At 51.7% G+C, this 20,861-nt stretch overlaps 4 protein-coding genes across 6 annotated transcripts; all 4 read right to left on the bottom strand.

The window, feature by feature from the left end:
• Nucleotides 1–2,307: 2,307 nt before the first annotated feature.
• On the bottom strand, nucleotides 2,308–4,292 carry LOC127462485 (keratin-associated protein 5-5-like). Of its 3 annotated transcripts, none has more exons than XM_051771129.1 (3): nucleotides 4,255–4,292; nucleotides 3,670–3,764; nucleotides 2,308–2,662 (listed from the first exon to the last, which is right to left on the bottom strand). In XM_051771129.1, the coding sequence occupies exon 3, from the start codon at nucleotides 2,635–2,637 to the stop codon at nucleotides 2,419–2,421; it is 219 nt and encodes a 72-aa protein (XP_051627089.1). In that variant the 5' UTR covers nucleotides 2,638–2,662; nucleotides 3,670–3,764; nucleotides 4,255–4,292; the 3' UTR covers nucleotides 2,308–2,418. The 3 variants fall into 3 exon arrangements, with proteins under 3 accessions (XP_051627089.1, XP_051627087.1, XP_051627088.1); XM_051771127.1 differs by lacking the exon at nucleotides 4,255–4,292 and adding an exon at nucleotides 3,884–4,245; XM_051771128.1 differs by lacking the exon at nucleotides 4,255–4,292 and adding an exon at nucleotides 4,049–4,245.
• A 7,015-nt stretch (nucleotides 4,293–11,307) lies between these two features.
• On the bottom strand, nucleotides 11,308–12,740 carry LOC127462505 (keratin-associated protein 4-8-like). The gene is made up of 2 exons (XM_051771151.1): nucleotides 12,357–12,740; nucleotides 11,308–12,107 (listed from the first exon to the last, which is right to left on the bottom strand). The coding sequence occupies exons 1-2, from the start codon at nucleotides 12,738–12,740 to the stop codon at nucleotides 11,634–11,636; spliced, it is 858 nt and encodes a 285-aa protein (XP_051627111.1). The 3' UTR covers nucleotides 11,308–11,633.
• A 4,583-nt stretch (nucleotides 12,741–17,323) lies between these two features.
• On the bottom strand, nucleotides 17,324–17,659 carry LOC127462481 (putative small proline-rich protein 5). The gene has a single exon (XM_051771120.1). The coding sequence runs from the start codon at nucleotides 17,615–17,617 to the stop codon at nucleotides 17,324–17,326; it is 294 nt and encodes a 97-aa protein (XP_051627080.1). The 5' UTR covers nucleotides 17,618–17,659.
• A 2,854-nt stretch (nucleotides 17,660–20,513) lies between these two features.
• On the bottom strand, nucleotides 20,514–20,861 carry LOC127462467 (putative small proline-rich protein 5). Its single transcript, XM_051771098.1, has one exon. The coding sequence runs from the start codon at nucleotides 20,859–20,861 to the stop codon at nucleotides 20,514–20,516; it is 348 nt and encodes a 115-aa protein (XP_051627058.1).

The raw sequence follows: 20,861 nt of genomic DNA, 5'->3' as shown, positions 1-20,861 counted from the left end.
CCGACACCCCCCCCCAGCTCCCTCCTCCTGTCAGGGAATTCCAGAGCCAGAAGGTCCCCCCTGAGCCTCCTTTTCTCCAGGCTGAGCCCCCCCAGCTCCCTCAGGAGTTCTCCTCAGGTGACTCACAAGCCATATGATCAAGCCCTCGGGAATAAACCATCTGGGAAAAAGCAACCAAACCACAACTCCTTTTTTTTTGCTGTTTCTGTGAAAAAATAGTGAGGAACCTGAGAGAGCTGAGAGAATCCAACTCACCCTGGGAGCGGGACGGACGGGCTGGGCAGGGAGTCGGAGTCCTGGGGACAGAGCTGGGGCTGAAAGCTTTTATATGTGGCCGAGGTCTCTTGGGAATGAGACATACCCTGGGAATGAGGAGCCGAGCTCTGCCACGGCCATGTGTGTGTTTTGTTCTGGTACTTGCTGTTGGATTAATCAGCCCCAATTAGCATCTCCCTCGGTGGAACGTCAGCTCAGCTCTTTTGCATGTGCAGTGGCCCATTATCTAATTAGTTCTCCCACTGGTCATGCTCAGATGTGCTGTTACCTCCTGTCAGTCAGATGGGATCCTGGGATAAGGATACCTGGAATACCGGGATGCTGAGTGATGTGCCCAAAAGGAGACTCTCGTGGCAGTGGGAAAACCACAGGAAGGCCCAGGAGTCCTTCCAGGGCACGGGGAGGGAATCCAGGGTGACATCAGGACCATGAGGAACAGCAGGTGTTGCTGCCCCGTGTGTGACTGGAAGACTTGAGCTCCAAACCCAGGATCCCTCTGGACACCAGGAGCAGGGATGGACCAGGGCAGGCTGGGGATGGGATGTTTATTCCCTTATTTAAATGAATTCATTCCCTTCCAGGTCAGGAGCACCTCGGCCAGGTGAGTGACTACAGCAAGGAAAAGCCTTTTATGTGTGGAAAATCTGGAATGAGGGCAGCCAGAGGAGCAGTGACCTCATGGACCATTCCAGCATATCCACCTTTCTGACATTTTCCTTTGACCCATTTTCAGCGCAGCTGCTCCGTTTTGCATTTCTGTGGACGGGTCGAGGCATTTTTAAGGACTGGGAAAACATCTCTCCCAGCAGCCCCCAGGGCAGGAGGCATTTCCATGCACTCCCTCCACGGTGGAGTCTCTCCAAGGGATGCTCAGAGGTTTGTCCAGTGGAATTTGGGTCTGAATCACTGGGGAAAGCATGTGCAGAATTCAGGGGTGTGGTTTCAGGGCTGTGCTGGAGATAATTTATTCTGTAGCTGCAGGAACAGTGTCACTGCCTTGCAGGAAGCAGGGAAAGGTGGAAAAGAACTTGGTATCTGTCAAGACCAATGAGGATTTTAGATTTAGAACTTGTTACCAGTGTCCCAGGATTATGCTGGGCTTGGATTTAAAAGAGTGGCTTTGGAGTCACTTCCCTTCCTGAGGATTTCACAAATCACCAAGTGCAAATATTTAATTTCTTAATCTTGTCTCTTAAATTTTGCCATATTTGAATAGAATTCCAGATAAATTAGGTACTGTTTCTGAATCCATCAGACTGGACTTATATCTGGAACTCTAGACAACCTGGTCTGGTGGGAGGTGTCCCTTCCCATGACAGGGGGTGGAATAAGATGATCTTTAAAGTCCCTTCCAACCTAAACCATTCTGTGATTCTGTGATTCTGCCAATGACTCCCTCCCTCTGTGCAGACCACACTTCCTGGTCTATTTAATCTTATTGACAAGATATCAAACCTCTTAAAAGGTTTATCAAACCTTTTAAATCTCAGCAAATTCCCTGGAAAGAATTCCATTAGGAAAAAAGACCTTTAACTCTGGCTTTAGGACCGCACAGATGCTTTGATTGCAAACTGTGTCTTCAAAGTCAAAGCAGGGGGAGGAGAATGGAACTGGGTGACCAAGGGGATGCTGAAATAACACTGATGAGTCCTGCTTTCCCTTGGATGAGAGGCTGGCCCAAGAATTTCACCACTCCAGGGTGTTGTCATCATCAGAATGACAAATAGTTGCAAAATTAATTACATTAAGAAATTAAACAAATGCTGAAAACGTCCCAGACCAGAGCTCCGGTTTAAAAGAGAAAGATAAACGAGTAAATGAATAAACATAACCCAGGAGTTTGCAGGATCATAACTGACACATTTTATTATGATTCATGACTAATTAGAGGTTAAAGGGAGGAAAGGGAGAACTGAAGCATCCAACATCCCACACACCCAGAGAAGAGGAGCAGCGGGCCCAGGGCTCACGGAGGGAAACCCCACCCAGCGCTGGGCAGCGACTGCACGAGCACTGGGTGACCAAAGGCAGGCAAAGGACAGGAGATCTACAGTCTCTAAGCAAAGCAGGGGTGGTGTCCAGGTCCATATCCACGTCTGGAAGCACAGGTGAGCTGGGAGGGCAGCGGGCAGGGCCGGGGGCTCAGTTGCCACCGCAGCAGCCGCCGCAGCAGCCCCTGTTGTTGTTGCTGATGGTGTAGCAGCAGGACATGGGCATGCAGCAGGACTGCACGGGCATGCAGCAGGGGCTGCAGCACTGCATGGGGGAGCAGCACATCGGGGTCTTGCAGCACGACGGGGTGCTGTAGCAGGTCATGGAGTAGCTTCCTCCTCCGCAGCAGCCGCAGCCTCCGTTGGGCATCTTGTAGGTTGGAGAGTTGGCAAAGCTGGGAAGAATCACAGAATGTGCTGAGTTGGAAGGGACCCACAAGGACCATCCAGTCCAACCCTCAGTCTGCACAGGCCCAGCCCCAAGAGTCCCACTCTGTGCCCCAGAGGATCATCCAGACCCTCCTGGAGCGCTGGCAACCTTGGTGCTGTGCCCACTGCCCTGGGGAGCCTGGTCAGTGCCCAACCAGCCTCTGGGGGAAGAACCTTCTCCTGAGATCCAACCTGACCCTGCCCTGGCACAGCTCCAGCCATTCCCTGGGTGCTGTCCCTGGTCCCCCCAGAGTAGAGCTCAGGGCCTGCCCCTCCTCTGCCCTGCCCAGGAAGTTGGAACTGCAGAGTTTGGGTTTTTTCTCTGCCTGAATCTCCTGGTTCTTTAGGCAGCTTAAAGCTGCCTTATCCCAAAGTCCATCCCAAAGTCCCTGGTGTCCAGGATCCCAGGACAGCCTGTCCCTGGGATCTCCATGTTTTTGGTTTGGACACCTGTGCACTTGGAATATTGTCCAGTGCTGGTTCCATCAGAGGGAAGCCACCCAGGCAAAGCTGAGAGGAGCAGAGACAGTCTGTGACTGGGAGCAGGAGGTTTGGAAACACAGAATTCATTCAAAGCTCTGGTTGTACTCAACTTGGAGGTTAGAGGAGGTGAAACCAAGGGTTGTCTTGTTTCGTAAATGTTGGTTGTAACTCCTCTTTTTCCTCCAATGTCAGTCCCACCTCCTCATTCCCGGGCATCCCTAATTTCCCAGGAAGAGCAGCCCAGCACAGTGCATGCAGTCCTCAGGCTGGGCCCTCCTGGAATGTTCTCCAACCCCTTGCTCTGCCTGGCCCTGCTGATGCTCCTGGAGCCTCCTTTAACCTTTCCAGGCCCCATAAATCCTCATGCAGAGTTTATAGAAGCCCAACTCCCAAACCCCATCCCAGATCCCCAGTTAGATCTGGATGCTGCTCTCAGATATCCAAGATTTCCTTTTGGGGAATGAAGGGAGATTCAGAAGTTCTCACTTACCCTGTTGAAGAGTGAGGAGAGGTGAAGGGAGGAGAAGACGAACGAATGAAGTGAGCTGGGCCAGGAGACCTTTTATAGTCCTGAACACCTTCCTCCTGGAAGTGAGACAGCCATTGACCATCCCAGTTTCCCTGTTTACCAACCCAAACCCATATTTTTTAGCCCTACGTGTCGCCTGGTATTTGCATTTTGCCCTATTACTTGTGATCACTACCTTTGTTGGGCCCCATAATTGTTTAGCCTGCAGATAATCAAAGGGCTTCTATGAATACTGATGAATTTGTCCTCCCCACAACCTTGCCAGGGAGCCAGAAAAATGCATCCTCATATCTGTTTGACAAAGGCAGGCAGTGAGGGCCGGGGATGTTCTGGGCCTTACTCAGCACCCGCCGCTGCTGAGTCAGTGCAAGGCCCGAAACTGAGCCCCGGCCTCGTGTCTCTGGGCCTCGTGATGGGTGGTTTCATCAGGCTGGTGTTTGAAACACGGGTTTGGGAAACGTCATGGAAATGGGGCTGTTTGTTCCTGTCACGGGGACGGGCACGTGAGGAGGGAGCGAGAAGTGATGGGGACGCGTCAAGAGCCACCCGAGCTCGGGGCTCAGTCACCCGCACGAGAGTCCTGCAAGGCCGTGGAATCAAGGCATGGTTTGGGCTGGAAGGGACCTTGAAGATCATCCATTTCCACCCCCTGCCATGGGCAGGGACACCTTCCACTAGTCCAGGTTGCTCCAACCTGGCCTTGGACACTTCCAGGGATGGGGCAGCCACAGCTTCTCTGGGTAACCTGTGCCAGGGCCTCCCCACCCTCACAGGGAAGGATTTCTTCTAATCCTCCTCTCTGTCAGTCTGAACCCATTCCCACTTATCCTGTCACTCCAGGCCCTTCTAAATAGTTTCTCCTCATGTTTCTTGCAGGATCCCTTCAGGCCCTGCAAGGCCACAATCAGGTCACCCCGAAGCTTCTCTTCTCCAGGCTGAACAATCCCAACTCTGCAGCCTTTCCTCCCAGCAGAGCTGCTCCATCCCTCTGCTCAGCTCCTCTGGAGTGGCTCCAGCAACTCCATGTGCTCCCTGGGCTGTTCCCCAGGGCTGGAGCAGCTCTGCTGGGGGGTCTCAGCTGAGGTGGCAGAATCCCCCCCTGCCCTGCTGCCACAGGGGGGTTCTGGGCTGGGTCATGTTCAACCTCTCCCCCACATCTCGCCCTCATGCACCCCGAGAGCATCTTTGGCGTGCCAAAACCATCTCTGATTTTTGGTTTGTCCAAACTTCTGCAAATCCAGTCTGTGTGTGGAGGGTCAGGTTTGTGTGCAGGCATTGCTAAACCAAGGTTGGGGTTTGTGATGCTTTGCTGGGACTACTTTCCTAGAAACCCCTTCAAAACCTCTGTATTGAGTATTCCCTTCTGAATATTTATGATTTTATTTATTAATTTTATTTTTATTAATATTTTATTAATATTTCTCTTTTAAATTAAAAATTTAAGGGGCAGCTCTGCCTGTGCGAGCAGCAACACAAGGAATGGTGGCCCTGGGACTGGGTGTGATGCAAGTCAACGAGTCCCTCCTGCAACCTCTCCTTCCATCCTCCTGAAATCTGCTTTGCTGAGCCCTGGTCCCAAAAGGAGCATCCTCAGCTCCTCACCAGGAAGGGAGGGGCTTTAGGTGGGTGTTGGAAATGGAAGGAGCCCAGAATGAACCAAAGGGTGAGAAGGTTGAGGTGACCAGCACAGAGAACTGGTCCTGACTGGGCTCACGGAGCTGAGTGGGAGGTGAAACCATTTTCTGGGAGGGAAAGAGGAAAGGAGGAAGGTCAAGGTAAGGCAGAGCCTTGGGCAGGGTGGATGAATCCTTGTTTAACGCTTTGCTCTGGGGCTCAGTCCTGCAGGAATGGGGGGTTTGGGAGGAATTTTTTCCACGATCTGAAATTGCAGCTCCCATCGGAGGAGCTCGTACATTATCCTGGGAGCTGCCTAATGAGAGGATGGTGAAGCCTGCCTGGCGAGTTCCCTGTGCTTCCTCACATCCCTGGGGATCCCTGGGGTGCTCTGCAGAGGGGTCCTCTCGGGTGAGCTGCCCCCAGCCCCCGGGATGGTCACAGTGGCCTTGCTTTGCTTTCTGCACAGTGCCAGGGGGGAGCAGATTGAGATTTTTGTGCTGTTTCAGCCCTGCAGGAAACGCTGCCAACTCCTTTCCAGGCTTCCCTGGCATGAGAATAATTCCTTGAGTGTAAAACTGGAGAACAACACATGTAATTGCAACTTCTCCAGACAGAGCAGAAGAACATGTGTGGCATTTCCTCCCCAGCAGGTCCCCTCTGAGGAGGAACCAACTTCCCAGCCCAAGAGAACTGATTTATTTATTCACTTACAAGGAATTAATGGGGCAGAAGTGAAGGCAAATGCTTCACTTGTGCCTCCAGAGGGAAATTTTCCATGGGCAAGACCTGCAACTGTGAGAAGGGCTGATCTAGGGGGGCATTTCCCACCCAGGGGAGTCGTGTCCAGCTGTTGGTGTAACCGAGGTGCTCAAGCCATATTTGGGTAGTGGGATACAGATCAGAATGCAAAAAAAGGGACGTATCAGTGTGAAAACAGAGTGAGAAAAGGGCATTAAATGCATAAAAAGGACTCTGGTGCAGTTTTTGAGGGTTTTGGTTCAACTCCAGCTGATCCTGTCGCTCCTCGAAGGCAGTGGAGCTTTCTCAGGATTTGTCCTCCCACTTCAACTTGGTATCTGGTTACTCAGATGTTTTAGCGGAGGCAAGACCTCTGTCTCCTAAGTGTCAAACTGTTTATTTGGCTGTCTGTAGGTCCTGAGGCAGATCTCTGGCTTCTTGGAATCCAGGGAGCTTTCCTGTCAGACTGCTTCAGAAGGGGCTCACATCCTTTGTGAGTTCATAGTATTATTTTCATAGGATCACAGAATGGTTTGGGTTCGAAGAGACCTTAAAACTCATCCCATTCCACCCCTGCCATGGGCAGGGACACTTCCCACTAGCCCAGGTTGCTCCAAGCCCTGTCCAACCTGGCCTTGGACACTCCCAGGGATGAGGCAGCCACAGCTTCTGTGGGCAACTTGTGCCAGGGCCTCCCCACCCTCACAGGGAACAATTTCTTCCCAATATCCAACCTAAATTTCCCCTCTGTCAGTCTGAACTCATCCCCCTTGTCCTGTCACTCCAGTTCCTGATGAACAGTCCCTCTCCTACTTCCCTGTAGCCCCTTCAGACACTGGAAAGCTGCTCTGAAATCTCCACACCACCTTCCCCTCTCCTATTTTCTTCCATTTCTTTATTTTATACTGGGTGGAGAAATATTGCTCACAGAGGTGCCAGAAACCCAACTGGTGCTTAAACTGAAGCATCAGGGATGCCCTGATTTCTTTGTGCAGGGACCACCCCCCCCCATTTAACACCTTGGAAATAGGAACATCCCAACACTGGAAAAACACCCAAGGAAAAGGCAGCGAACAAACACATCAACTCCAGGAGGTTTGCAGGGTCACAAACTACAGTTTATTGCCTTTTTTTTTTTTTTTTCAGACAGATTGAAGCAAAACAGTGAAGAAAAGAATTCAACATCCCACACCCCAAGAGGAAAGCAAAGAGCAGGACCAGGGCTGGCGAAGGAAGATCCCGCCGATCGCTGGGAGCGGCTTCAAAGCCCTTCACGAGCAGCTGGGGATGGAAGGCAGGAAGAGAAGGTAAGATCTACATCTCTAAGTGAAGGAGGAGGAACATTCAGGTTGTTATCCACATCCATATCCAAATCCAGCAGGGAGGAGCCAGGCAGGGCTCAGTTGCCGCCGCAGCAGCCGCCGTTGTTGCCGCCGCAGCAGCCGCCGTTGTTGTTGCTGGTGATGGTGTAGCAGCAGGGCATGGACATGGGCATGCAGCAGGACTGCACGGGCATGCAGCAGGGGCTGCAGCACTGCATGGGGGAGCAGCACACGGGCCTCTTGCAGCCCTTGGAGCTGCTATAGCAGGTCAGGGAGTAGCTTCCTCCTCCGCAGCAGCCGCTGGGCATCTTGTTGGTTGGAGTGTTGGCAAAGCTGGAAGGAAAAGAGAGTTTGGGGTTTTTTTGCTGCCTGAATCGCCCAGCTTAAAGCATTCTTATCCCAAAGTCCGTCCCGAAGTGGCTGGGGAGGTGCCTGGTGTCCAGAATCCCAGGGCAGACTGTCCCTGAGATCTCCACATTTTTGCATTGGATACACGTGCCTTTAGCACATGGTCCAGCACTGGTTCCATCAGAGAGAAACCACCCAGGAGGTGCCCAGACCCATCTCTGGTCCCAGACCCATCTCTGGTCCCAGACCCATCTCTGGTCACAGACCCATCTCTGGTCACAGACCAATCTCTGGTCCCCAGATCCTCTGTAGTGCCTGGTCTCAAACCAGACAGCACTAAAAATCCTGCAGAAACCCACAGAAACCGAGTCCAAAAGTAAAGGCAAGCAGCAAACTCCAACTTACCCTGATGACCCGTGAGGACTGGAGAGAAGTGGAGGTGAGTGAATGAAGACCCCTCTGCCAGGGAGCCTTTTATACTCTCCAAAGCCTCCCCCCCTGGAAATGAGGCATTCCTTGGCTATTCTGACTCCCCTGGGGGTCACCCGGCACATCCTTCCCACGTGTCTTCCGGCATTTAATCTTTACCTCTTTCCTTTTGCTCACCTCCTCAATTCTGCCCCATAATTACTCCTCCACACGAACAACAGACGCAAATTTCCTAATGAATTTGCGTTAATGGCACTGGAGGCAGCTCTGAGGAAGCTCCACTTCCCCGGGGGTGACCCCGGGACACACTCAGCAATGTGCCCGGGACCGGGGGGTGCTGAAGCAGTGGGACAACCATGCCTGGAACTTGGAGATGTCCCCACCCGTGTGTCCCCTCTGCCCTTGGTGGGGAATTTTTGGGGACCAGTGGGAACTGTTGGTCAATGGGAATCCTTGTTTTCCTGTCCCTGGGGTCAAAGTTTAGGCTGAAGGGTTTCTCCTTTCTCATCCTTGCTCTTGGGTCTCCCTTCAGGGTGCTGGGCCCTCACACTCCCTGCTTTTTATTTCTGTTATATATTAAGGGTTTTTTTTTAATTTTCATCCATGGAATGTATGGATTAAATCAACCCCATGTGAGAAGAAGGTGTTGATGGTGCTTTCATGCCTTGAGAGGGGCCACCAACAAAAGATGAGAGTTCCAAGATGCTGAGGCAGTGCCTATTCATGGCAAATCACATCCAGCAGACTCTGACTGTGGGGCTGATGTGGTGGCAGGTGATCCCTGGTGGCCGGGACATGATGTATCTTCCCAGGATGCGGCCGTGGTGTGGCGTTGGGTGTCCCTTCTGGAATTGTCCCCAGGGGAGCATTGTTTAGGTCACTGCATAATAGCCAGAAACTTGCCTGCAGGAAGCAACGTCCTACCTGTGTAAAGCCTCAGCCATCTCCCCTGAATAAGTCATTCATCACATTTTTATCGGGCTTTATTGTCGCTGTATTGGCCAAGATGGTCCCAATCATCACAGAAACAATAATTCTATAATCATAGAAATGTGGAATAGTTTGGGTTGGAAGAGAACAACAAAGATCATCTAATCCAACCCTCCTGGATGGGCAGGGACAGCTTCAACTACATCAGGTTGTTCAGAGCCCTGTCCAACCTGGCCTTGGACACTCCCAGGGATCCAGGGCCAGCCACAGCTTCTCTGGGAAACCTTTGCCAGGGCCTCCCCACCCTCACAGGGAGAAATTTCTTCCCAATACCCAATCTAAACCTCATTTCTCTCAGTGGGAAGCCATTCCCCCTTGTCCTGTCCCTCCATCCCTTGCCCAAAGTCCCTCTCCAGCTCTCTTGAAGCCCTTTGGGCACTGGAAGGGGCTCTGAGATTCTCCCTGGAACATTCTCCTCTCCAGGCTGAACCACCCCAACACTCTCAGCATTTATGGCATTTTTCCTGCTGTTAAATGTCATTTAATGTACAGTGGGGTCAGAAATGACACCTCCATGAAGTCCCTTTTACATGCCATGCCCTGTTCTGTGATGTCTTTGTGAACTTCTGTGGTGGTTCTGTGAGTTTGGGACCTGCAGGACCTTTGTGAGCGGGGCAGGATCTGACCCTGCAGCTTTTCCAGGTTGGATGGGGCTCTGAGCAACCTGGACTAGTGGAAGGTGTCCCTGCCCATGGCAGGCGGTGGAATGAGATGAATATTAAGGTCCCTTCCAACCCAAACCATTCCATGATTCCACGATGAAATTAATAATCACATTATTTCCTTAACCAAGGCACTTCTGCTCTAGTTATGATATAAAATATCCTTCTGCCGGTGCATTGTACATGATTTACCTCAGTAAAAGCCTCCTGAACACCTGGGAAGTGTTTTCAGAGGAGTTAAACAGGTAGAGAAGATGATTCTAATGCAGGTTGAGGAAGCAATCAAGCCAGTGCTCGAGGCACCTTCCCCAGACCTGCAATTCAGGGCTGACTCCTGCATTTTAATAGCAAAGAAAGTCCCAGCCAGGTAGGAAAGGTATCCCCGACTCATGTGTGGGCTATTCTAGGAATGAAGCCTTTAAGTTGTATGTTGAGCCCTGGGTTTCATTCCAGGGCTCGGAGTCCAGGAAGGCGCGGAGGAAACGCTCTGCTCACGTAAGAACAATTCCCGTGGTTTCTGGGCTTTTATCTTCGGAAGATGGCAGTGGAAGAAGATGGTGCCTGTGCTCAGTGAGTAGTGAATTCCTCTCAGTACCTCCTGAAATACCCTTTCCAAGATAAGGGAGCTCCTGTACATCTCACTGGGCTCTACAACTTCCTCCCAAGGGGCAGCTCCGACCTCTGCTCTGTGTGACAGGGACAGGACCCAGGGAGCTGCTGGAGCTGTGCCAGGGCAGGGTTAGACTGGATTTTAGGGAAAGGTTCTTCCCCCAGAGGGTGGTTGGCACTGACCAGGCTCCCCAGGGCAGTGGGCACAGCCCCAAGGCTGCCAGAGCTCCAGGAGGCTTTGGACAATGCTCTGAGGGACAGGGTGGGATTGTTGGGGTGTCTGTGCAGGGCCAGGGGTTGGATGGATGGTCCCTGTGGGACCCTTCCAGCTCAGGACATTCCATGATTCTATGATTTACAGAGTGGTGTGTTTTCAGGTGGTGGGATTATGCCTCTATCAGTCCGTGTCATTTGAGTTTTAATTACCTTAACCTTTAAGTTTTACAGTAAACACTGAGCTGTGGCAGATGATCAGGAGGGGCAAGAAGGGATCCTAAAATCGTGGAATGGTTTGGGTTGGAAGGGACATTGAAGATCATCCAGTCCCACCCCCTGCCATGGGCAGGGACACCTCCCACTATCCCAGGTTGCTCCAAGCCCTGTCCAACCTGGCCTTGGACACTCCCAGGGATGGGGCAGCCACAGCTGCTCTGGGCAACCCATTGCAGTGGCTCAGGCTGCTCTGCTGTAGACACGACCTAATTTGTGCCAGCAGACTGGGCAGCTCTTTGTTCCCTAAATGTCCTGCAGTGCCACTGGAGCTCATCTGCAGCCAAAGGCACAGATGGCACCGGAATGAGGACAAATTCTGGGCAAAGCCGGGAAAGAACAACCAAAAGAGCAGAGGCTGCATTTTGCTTAATGCTCAGTTTTATTGTCTACAAGCCAAGAGAGGGAATGAAGAGTGATCACATTGCCAGCAAAGGGCTCCCAAGTCCCAACCACCAAGAAGAGAATGAATAATTACCCCACTAATATCTAATGGTTCTTTGCCTTATACTATGGGTGATAAATTGAAGATACTCAATAACTAAAGGACAGAAAGAAGCAGCAGCTTAAGCTTGAAAAGAAGAAGAAGAAAATCCCTACGTGTTGGCTCCATCACGATGAGAACCAGAGGCAAAGGAGCAGGTTTTCATCTCCTGGGGCCTGTTCTCGTCGCACACCAGACGTGGAGCTGGCAGAGGTGCTTTTGCCACCCAGGGACGGCTCAGCAGCTCTTCTTGATGCAGCACTGCTGGATGGGGATGCAGGGGACACAGCACTTCCTGACAGTGGTGCAGCACTGCACGGGGCTGCAGCAAACCACCACGGGCTTCTTCACCACGTAGGAGCAGCAGGAGGAGCAGCAGGGCCGGGGCACACAGCAGATGGACTTCTGGCACACCTTGGTGCAGCACACGGGCTGCTGGCACGGGTCACAGCAGACAGTCTTCTGGCACGGGTCACAGCAGACAGACTGGCACGGGTCACAGCACACAGACTGGCACGGGTCACAGCAGCTGGACTGCTGGCATGGGTCACAGCACACAGACTGGCACGGGTCACAGCAGCTGGACTGCTGGCATGGATCACAGCAGGGCTTCTGGCACGGGTCACAGCAGACTGCCTGCTGGCATGGGTCACAGCAGGGCTTCTGGCATGGATCACAGCACACAGTCTGGCACGGGTCACAGCAGCTGGACTGCTGGCATGGATCACAGCAGGGCTTCTGGCACGGGTCACAGCAGACTGCCTGCTGGCATGGGTCACAGCAGGGCTTCTGGCATGGATCACAACAGACTGCCTGCTGGCACGGGTCACAGCAGGGCTTCTGACATGGGTCACAGCAGACTGCCTGCTGGCACGGGTCACAGCAGGGCTTCTGGCATGGGTCACAGCAGACAGTCTGGCACGGGTCACAGCAGGGCTTCTGGCATGGGTCACAACACACAGTCTGGCATGGGTCACAGCAGGGCTTCTGGCATGGGTCACAACACACAGTCTGGCATGGATCACAGCAGGGCTTCTGGCATGGGTCACAGCAGACTGCCTGCTGGCACGGGTCACAGCACACAGACTGGCATGGGTCACAGCAGACAGTCTTCTGGCACGGGTCACAGCACACTGTCTTCTGGCACGGGTCACAGCACACTGTCTTCTGGCACGGGTCGCAGCAGCAGGACTGCTGGCAGGGGCTGCAGCACACGCTCTTCTCGCAGCACACGGTTTTCTGGCAGGGGCTGCAGCACACGGTTTTCTGGCAGGGGCTGCAGCACACGGTCTTGGTCTTCACGACGGAGCAGCATCCTGTGGAGCAACATCCAGTGGAGCACATGTTGTTGGGAGTGTGGCTGAGGGTGGACGGAGCGAGGACCTGAAACACAGCGGACTTTCAGACACGACCCGTCTTTCCAAGTCTAGTGTTTATTTTGGCACAGAAGTGCTGCTGCCTCAAACTGTGGGTGGTACCCACATCCCACCCTGCTTCCTACTGAGTTCCTTGAGGTGCCAAACTTCCTTGACTTGCCAAGAAAGATCCTTACAGAAATCGAGCCACCTGTCGCTATCCCAGAGAGATTTCATCCAATTCCCTCCTCCCTGAAGATCACTCCCTGAACTTCCACCCCAAGAAGCTCATTTTCCACTCTGCCCTCCCTACTTTTTGCAAGACACAATAGACCAACAGGCTCAAAAGATCTGGATTTCCTAGAGAGCTGCAGATCATGGAATCACAGAACAGTTTGGGTTGGAAGGGACCTCTAAAGGTCAATCCAGTCCAACACTCTGCAAAGATCAAACACAAAGACACATTTCCATTGACCAAACCCCAAACCATCACCACCACTGCTAATAGGTACCACTTACCGTAGCAGCTGAGAGGTGAAGTTGTGTGAGGAGCAAAGGGACCTGGAGACCTTTTATTTAGCTCGGGCTTGCCCTGCCGGACATGAGGTACCCCCCAGCAATTCGGGATTTACGCACTCAGCCTGCACTTATTCACCCAATGGGCCTTCAGCTGTTTAGTCTTTGCCTCGTGGGTTTTGACCAAGACCTCAATTTTGTGTCATTATCAATTTGTTGTGTGAATTTTTTACAGTTTTTTAATGTCAAGTTAATTCTTGTGGGATTCTTTAAAGGGTTTTTTTTCTGCTCGTTTTGCATATGGTAAAGCTGCTACATTGAGATCCTCTGTGGCTTGTTCAGCTGGAGAGTGCTTAATTAACATCAAAATCCTCATTAAGATTGAGGTGCAGTGGATTTCAGAGGCTTCTGGATGTCAGTTGCTCTTTGATATGATTTTTAGAATAGAATTCCAGGAAATGTAATTCCATGGCCTCATGTTTCGTGTCTGAATGGAGAAATGGTGAAGCCCAGTGGGGTCTCTGGTCATCAGAAGGACAAATAGGGAACAGAAAGTTCTTGAGATCTTACCCCTCTCTATCTCATCCCATCCATGCAGGGGATGACACTTGGCCTTGGAATAGAATCATGGAATCATGGAATGTCCTGCACTGGAAGGGACCCACAAGGATTGTCAAAGTCCAACTCCTGGCCCTGCACAGCCCCACCAATCCCACCAGGCCCAAACACCCCCTGAGCTCTGGCAGCTCAAGGCCTTGCCAACATCATTGCCAAGACAATTTAGGTGCCCAGGACTGTGCAAATTCCCCGTGGAAATCCGGAGTTTGGGTCAAGTCGGGGTCTGTATTTTTCCAACTCCTTTCTGATGTATTCAAATCAAAGTCGAATGCAAAACCCCTCTGGAAGTTTTGCATCCTGTTTATGCTCAGCACAACTCGATCTGCAAAATTCCTATTCAATTCTTTTCAAATTCCACTTTGCCCTGGAGTAATGGAAGGTGTGATTTCTGAAATAACTCTGTGCTCACCTCTCAGTCACCCATGGACGGCCATTAGTGCCAATGATAATGATCGCCCCGTGATTATTCATTAATGACAGGCATTAATATCTGCTTTGCCTGAAGGCTCCATGGGATGTCCTGAGCACCTCGAGGATTTCAAATTAAACCACATCTTTATAAAATATTATCTCTCTGCTGTCAGAGGAAATTCAGGGGACTCGGGACCGTGACTGACGTGATGGAAGGTTTTGTGTCTGAGGTCACCCCGAGGAGAAGGGCTGATCCTGCTGCTTGGCCACCCTCCCCTGTGTCCTACAGCTTCTCTGGAGACACCCTGAGTTCTGCTGAGGGGAAGGAGAGAAGATTTAGGCTGTGCTTGCTCAGCCAGGGCTAAAATCTTGGACGCTGAGGACACGATAGGTTGTCGTGAACCTTCTGTTTGACTTCTGGGGACACAAAGCCTCTGATTTCAGCCAGTTCTGTTGGGCAACTTCTGTTCAAACTTGGCTGCATCGCAGCTTGGAGGAGCTGCTCTTGCTTGGAGGGGTTCAGAGGGCCATGAAGTCACCACTTCTCCAGGCAAGGTCTTTCCAAGGTCAGCGTTCCTGCTCACTAAAACATGGGCTTAACTGAGCTCAGCCTCATGCTAATGAGCAGGTGAGACCAGGTCACTGCCACACATTATCATCTAATTAGAGACTGAGATTTATACACCAGCTGAGTACCTGCACCTCTTCAAACAGCCAAGGGGATTCCTGAGCCTGCAGAGAAATTCCAGGAGAATCCAACACTGGAAATATGGGGAATCCTGAGCAGGGAGGTAAAGTAAGAGATGTTGGTGAAAATAAGGCAGTTTTATGTGTGACTTTGTGTGGATTTGGTGCATTGCTTCATCCAGAGAGCCAAAACCCCCATTGCTAGAGCTGGATGTGAATATCAAAAGGGTTTGAAGCTCTGTGAGATGGATCTGCAGGGATCCCATGGGGAAACCCATCACTGATTTTACAAAAGATTCAACCTAGAGACATAAAAATTTCCCAATTAAATTTTGCATGGAGTGGAGGGATTTAGGAGGCTCCATAAGGTGCCAGGAGTAGAGTAACACCTCTCTGTCTGTTTGGATTGGAGGATTATGGATGCAGTGAAGCAACCCTTGCTGGGAAACAAATTCCTCCTCATTAATCCTTTGGGGATTCCCGCAGTTTATCCTGGTTGTGGAAATCTGCTTGTGGAAATCTGTGTTACGTTATTTAACACATATTAAACAGAGCAGAAACATCCCTTTAGGCTGTTTAGAGTGCTCTCCTCTCCAGGCTGAACATCCCAACTCTCCCAGCCTGTCTCCATAGGGGAGGGGCTCCAGTCCCTTCACCAACACTGTGGCCTCCTCTGGACTCGCTCCAAGGCACAGAAATGTTCTGTGGTCAGTCACAGAGGAGAAAGTTGGACTCCTGGGCAGCAAGAGAAAGTCTCAGCTTGAAGACTCAGACTTGTCCAGTGCTGTGGACACAGAGCTCCCCCACCTCAAAACCCACCTGCAGGGAGGGCAAGAATGAGTCAGAAAGTGACTTGGCACAGCTGCCAAGGGTCGTGTGAAGATGAGCCACCTCTTGGCAGGGACAACAACCCACGTGCAGGTGAGTCATTAATTGCTCTCGGCATCCCATTGGCCACTTTTCCTTTTCAGCCTGTTCCTCTGTAATGACGATTTTCTCCATAACCTGTAAATAGGGAATTCCCATTCCTTACAGACCAACTGCTCATTTACTGGGCATTGCAGAGCTCGGCTCATTCCAGCCTGTTTCCCACACCTGGGATGGGTGGATGAGTCACCCCAGGGAAACCTTCCCTTATTTTACAGTGGAGAAATTGTTTAATTGAGGGTGTTCCAAGGCAAGCTGCAAACCCTGCAGGATCTGCTTTGTTTTGCTTCCAAACGCAGCCCTAGGAAAGGAGGAACACGCAGGGAAAACATGAATCCACAGGTCAGGCCCCTGGCTGGAAATCCAAACCCCCCACATGTGCTGAGCTCAGTGCAAGGATTTGTTTCCAATTAACCCTCCCAGCCCTCTGCGTGAGGTGCTGCTGGGATCACTGCTGGGAGCTGCAGGCATTTCCCATGGCTTTCATGTTTCCTTGGTGTTCCTCCTACCTGAGCTGCTTTCAGCAGGGATTAAAGCACAGCTCCAAACCCACAAGAAAACACAGGTGCCACCAGACAAGCACAGAATCCCAGGATTGCTGAGCTTGGAAAAGCCCTCCCAGCCCATGGAGTCCCCCCTGTGCCCCATCCCCACCTTGGCCCCAGCCCAGAGCACTCAGTGCCACAGCCAGTCCTGCCCTGGGCACCTCCAGGGCTGGGCACTCCCCCACCTCCCTGGGCAGCCCCTGCCAAGGCCTGAACACCCTTTCCAGGGGGAAATTCCTCCTCATGGCCAACCTGACCCTCCCCTGGCACAGCTTGAGGCCGTTTCCCCTCCTCCTGTCCCTTGTTCCCTGGGAGCAGAGCCCGACCCCCCCCCAGCTCCCCCCTCCTGTCAGGGAATTCCAGAGCCAGAAGGTCCCCCCTGAGCCTCCTTTTCTGCAGGATGAGCCCCCCCAGCTCCCTCAGGTCCTTCTGGAGCTTCCCAGCCACTCTTCCCCCAGCTGGAGCTTCCCAGGGGGTTGTTGTGATCCCAGTGGAGGACTTGACACTTGGCCTTGTTAAACTCATACCTTGGCCCATCGATCCAGCCTGTGTGACAGAGTGGTGACTAAAACACCCGGAACTGTTCGCTCGGCTTCAAACACCATTTTTATTGTCTTGCAGGAGAGCGAAGCAGCAAAGCAAGGAGGAAACTGTTCCCAGCGGAGAGGGGACAAACAGCTCAAAACTCATGAGACCAAGAGGCTTCACCCCAAAATGGTGTCACCCCCAACCCTTCTTAGGACTGTTTGCCTGGAGAGAAGGCTGGAAATGCTGGAGAAAGGCTGGAAAGCCATGAGCACAGCAGTGAGCTTGAGGCCTTGGGCGAGGAATGAGGCAGCGCATCCGGGTGCCAGGGTTGGATCCTTCCTCAGTACTTGGGGTACGTTGGTGGCATCTTGCAGATGTTCTTGGTGTACTGGGGGCAGTAGGGAACTGGGGGGCAATAACGCTGCACGGGGGGGCAATAACTCTGCACGGGGGGGCAATAACGCTGCACGGGGGGGCAACAGGGGGTCACGTAGCTGAACTTCTGCACAGGCTGCCTCTGGATGGTGTAGTGGCAGGAGGGCCCCGAGTCGTGGCAGGAGCGGGATCCGTGGCAGGAAGACCTGGATCCGTGGCAGGAGGACTCGTAGTCGTGGCAGGACCCCCGGGAGCACATCTTCTGGAGTATCAGCAGAGCTGTGTGGAGCAAGAGATCAACATGGTGAGAGGAAACTCAGTTCACTTGTCGTATTCTCATCCTTTTTAATAATATTTTTCTTGACATCTCCAGTCTTGACTCTCCAGCTTCTCTTTCTTTTTTCCTGCCTAATCCAGACCCAGCAATCCTGATGGATCTGCTGGGTGTGCTCTGGGAGCTGCTGTGTGGAATCAGGTCCCTACAAGCCAACTGGAGCCCCATGAGCCCATTTCCAAACCCACCTCCCTTGTGAAAGAGCTCAGAGTTTGTGCCACCCGAGGATCCCTTCGAGTGCCTTTGCTGCCCCTTCCCGGTGATCCCCATCCCTCCACCTGCCATTCCCTCTTCCTCAGGGGCACAAGGAGGAACTTAACCAAGTCCCAGCTCCCAGGAGGTCCGTAAAAACCTCTTGTGGAGTTTTCTTCTCTCTCAGCCAGAGCAGAAATAGTGAAATTGGTCTTACCCTCTTCAGCTGCAGCGAGAAGTTTCTGGAAGCGAAGGCGAGTGACTGAGGACGACTCGGCTGAGCAACCTTTTATACCCTCCAAAGGTTATCTGGGATATGAGACACCTCTGTGCAATGACAGTTTAATTATTTCCGCTCTCAATCCCTATTTTTAGTGTTTCCTCTTTGGCACACCGTGCCCCATCCCATAGGTAATTCCCAACGCAGGGATTTTCGAAGGCACTTCTCTCCTGTTTCCTGGAGACTGACACTAATCTGACGGGTGTTAATTAGCTGGCCAGGGGATAACTGGGATTGCATCAGTGACAGAAAGGGCCCAGAAATGCTGACTCCTGGGGAAGGTCTCCCGTTGGGTGCAGGTGACAGCTCAGGACTTTAATTTGCCTGTTGCTGAATGCCAAGAGGAAATAATGGGATTATCAGCTGCAACTCCTGGGCATGGCACAAAGCTGGAAAATCCGGAGGGATCTCCTCGGTTCCCTGGTGTGGCAAAAAAGAAAATGTTTCTGGTGCTTCACGTGTTCCTTGAGTTGGCAGATGATTGGGATGATCCCATCAGATCGTTCCACGTGAATCAAAGGTTATTAAGATCAGAGAAAAACAGCTGACCATGAGCTCTGTGCAAGGTAGGAGTGTAGTCAGTTTTCCCATTCCTTGGTTTCTGTTTCCTTTACTGATATTTTTATGCTTTTTTTCCCCCCTGACCTCACCTGCAGAGGAGTGTGGAAAGCAAAGGATTCAGAGAAAGGGAGCCAAAGTTTGAGCAAATATTGGGTTCTGTCACTAAAGCTGGATTTATAACCCCATTTGACCCAGAGTTTGAAGCCCAAGAAAAAGAAACTCATCAACTTGGGGAAATGTTGCCCATTAGAGCAGTTTATTGACTGAGGAGGAGAAGATCCTCCCAAAGTGTGGGTGTCCAGCAGCTTTTCTTCAGGCCAGAGGCAACGCAATTGCTTGTGGTGAGTTCTGTGCAGCAAGGGAGGATGGCCCCAATTCCTCAGGGACATTTTGTGACTCAGTTGTGGGTCCCAAACCAAAACCTGCACTTGCCCAGCCACCAAAATCAGTGCTGGTGTGACAGTTCTTTCCTCCAGGCTTTGTCCTGGAGCATCACACTGGTGTTCCTTCAAAATCTTTCTGCCTGGTCAACAACCTTTCAAAAATGGGGTGTTGTTGGTTACATCCACTCAAAAGGCATCTCTGAACCTTTCAGATTCAGGTCCTGTTAAAGAAAACGTGACCCTTAAAGAGTTCTAATCATCCTCTGCTCACAGGCCTTCCAGGGCAGTTTGTGGCTTCTGTTTTCAGAGGCTCAGACATGTTCAGGTATTTGAAAATATTTATATTTATATTTATATTTATATTTATATTTATATTTATATTTATATTTATATTTATATTTATATTTATTTGCCCAAGGTCTGGCATTGGGCTTGGAGGAAATTACTGCATGTTGAGAAAGAGCAACTGTGACCTACTTATTGCCCTTCCATTTAATGAGCTATCACAGAATCCCAGGATCATTTAGGTTGGAAAAGCCCTCCAAGGTCAGCAAGTCCCCCCTGTGCCCCATCCCCACCTTGGCCCCAGCCCAGAGCACTCAGTGCCACGGCCAGTCCTTCCCTGGGCACCTCCAGGGCTGGGCACTCCAAACCTCCCTGGGCAGCCCCTGCCAAGGCCTGAACACCCTTTCCAGGGGGAAATTCTTCCTCATGGCCAACCTGACCCTCCCCTGGCACAGCTTGAAGCTGTTTCCTCTCCTCCTGTCCCTTGTTCCCTGGGAGCAGAGCCCAACTCACACTTTTCTACACCCTCCTGTCAGGGAGTTGCTGAGTTTGAATTCAAGTTGAATTCTCTGATATTTTTTTCACAATGATGGGACAAAAATCTGTGTGGACCCCTGGAAGCAAGGGAAGCTTTTCTCTGCTCAACCCTTATGCCCATGTAGATTTTTGGTAGCTGAGAACTTTTCCCTCTACTAATGTGTCTTCCCTTCATTCCCAAATGAATGTGGGAATTATTTGCCACCAACTGTTGGGATACTTTGAGAATATGAGGAAATTTGACTGAAGAACCCAGAAAAAAATGTAAAAAAAAATCAAGGAAAAAGAGAATAAAGAAATTCAAAGACAACAAGGGTCTCATGAACTGCCAGATTTATTTCCCACACCCAGATGAGTCCGAAACAGAAAATGCACAACAGACAAAGATCCCCAACAGCAATTAAAGCCCTGAATAATTAGAAAGGACATTTCCCAAATAATTAGAAAGAATGACACCACAGATGTTAATTAGGGGAACACTTCATCCCAGGGAGGCACATGGCAGGATTTCAGGGAGGAGGAGACGAGCCGTGGTTGGAGTTGAGGGAGGAGCCGGTGGGTCCGGAGTCGGGTTTGGATCCTGTCAATACTTGGGGCAAGCTGGTGGCAGGTTACAGATGTTCTTGGTGTACTGGGGGCAGTAGGGGACCTGGGGGCAGTAGGGGACCTGGGGGCAATATGGGACCTGGGGGCAGTAGGGGATCTGGGGGCAGTAAGGGCCCGGGGGGCAGTAGCGCTGCCCGGGGGGGCAGCAGGACGTCACGAAGCTGCATTTCTGCACCGGCTGCCTCTGGATGGGGTAGTGGCAGGAGGACTCCGAGTCGTGGCAGGAGGAGCGGGACCTGAGGCAGGAGAACCAGGATCTGTGGCTGGAAGAGCGGGATCCGTGGCAGGAGGACTCGTGGTCGTGGCAGGAGCTGCGGGAGCACAT

This window comes from Manacus candei, unplaced genomic scaffold (genome assembly GCF_025592945.1).
Source record: "Manacus candei isolate 608988 ecotype Guabito, Panama unplaced genomic scaffold, ASM2559294v1 h1tg000128l, whole genome shotgun sequence".
Lineage (NCBI taxonomy): Eukaryota > Metazoa > Chordata > Aves > Passeriformes > Pipridae > Manacus > Manacus candei.
Note: the sequence above shows the minus strand (reverse complement) of the source record. Positions and strands in the feature narration are given on the sequence as shown.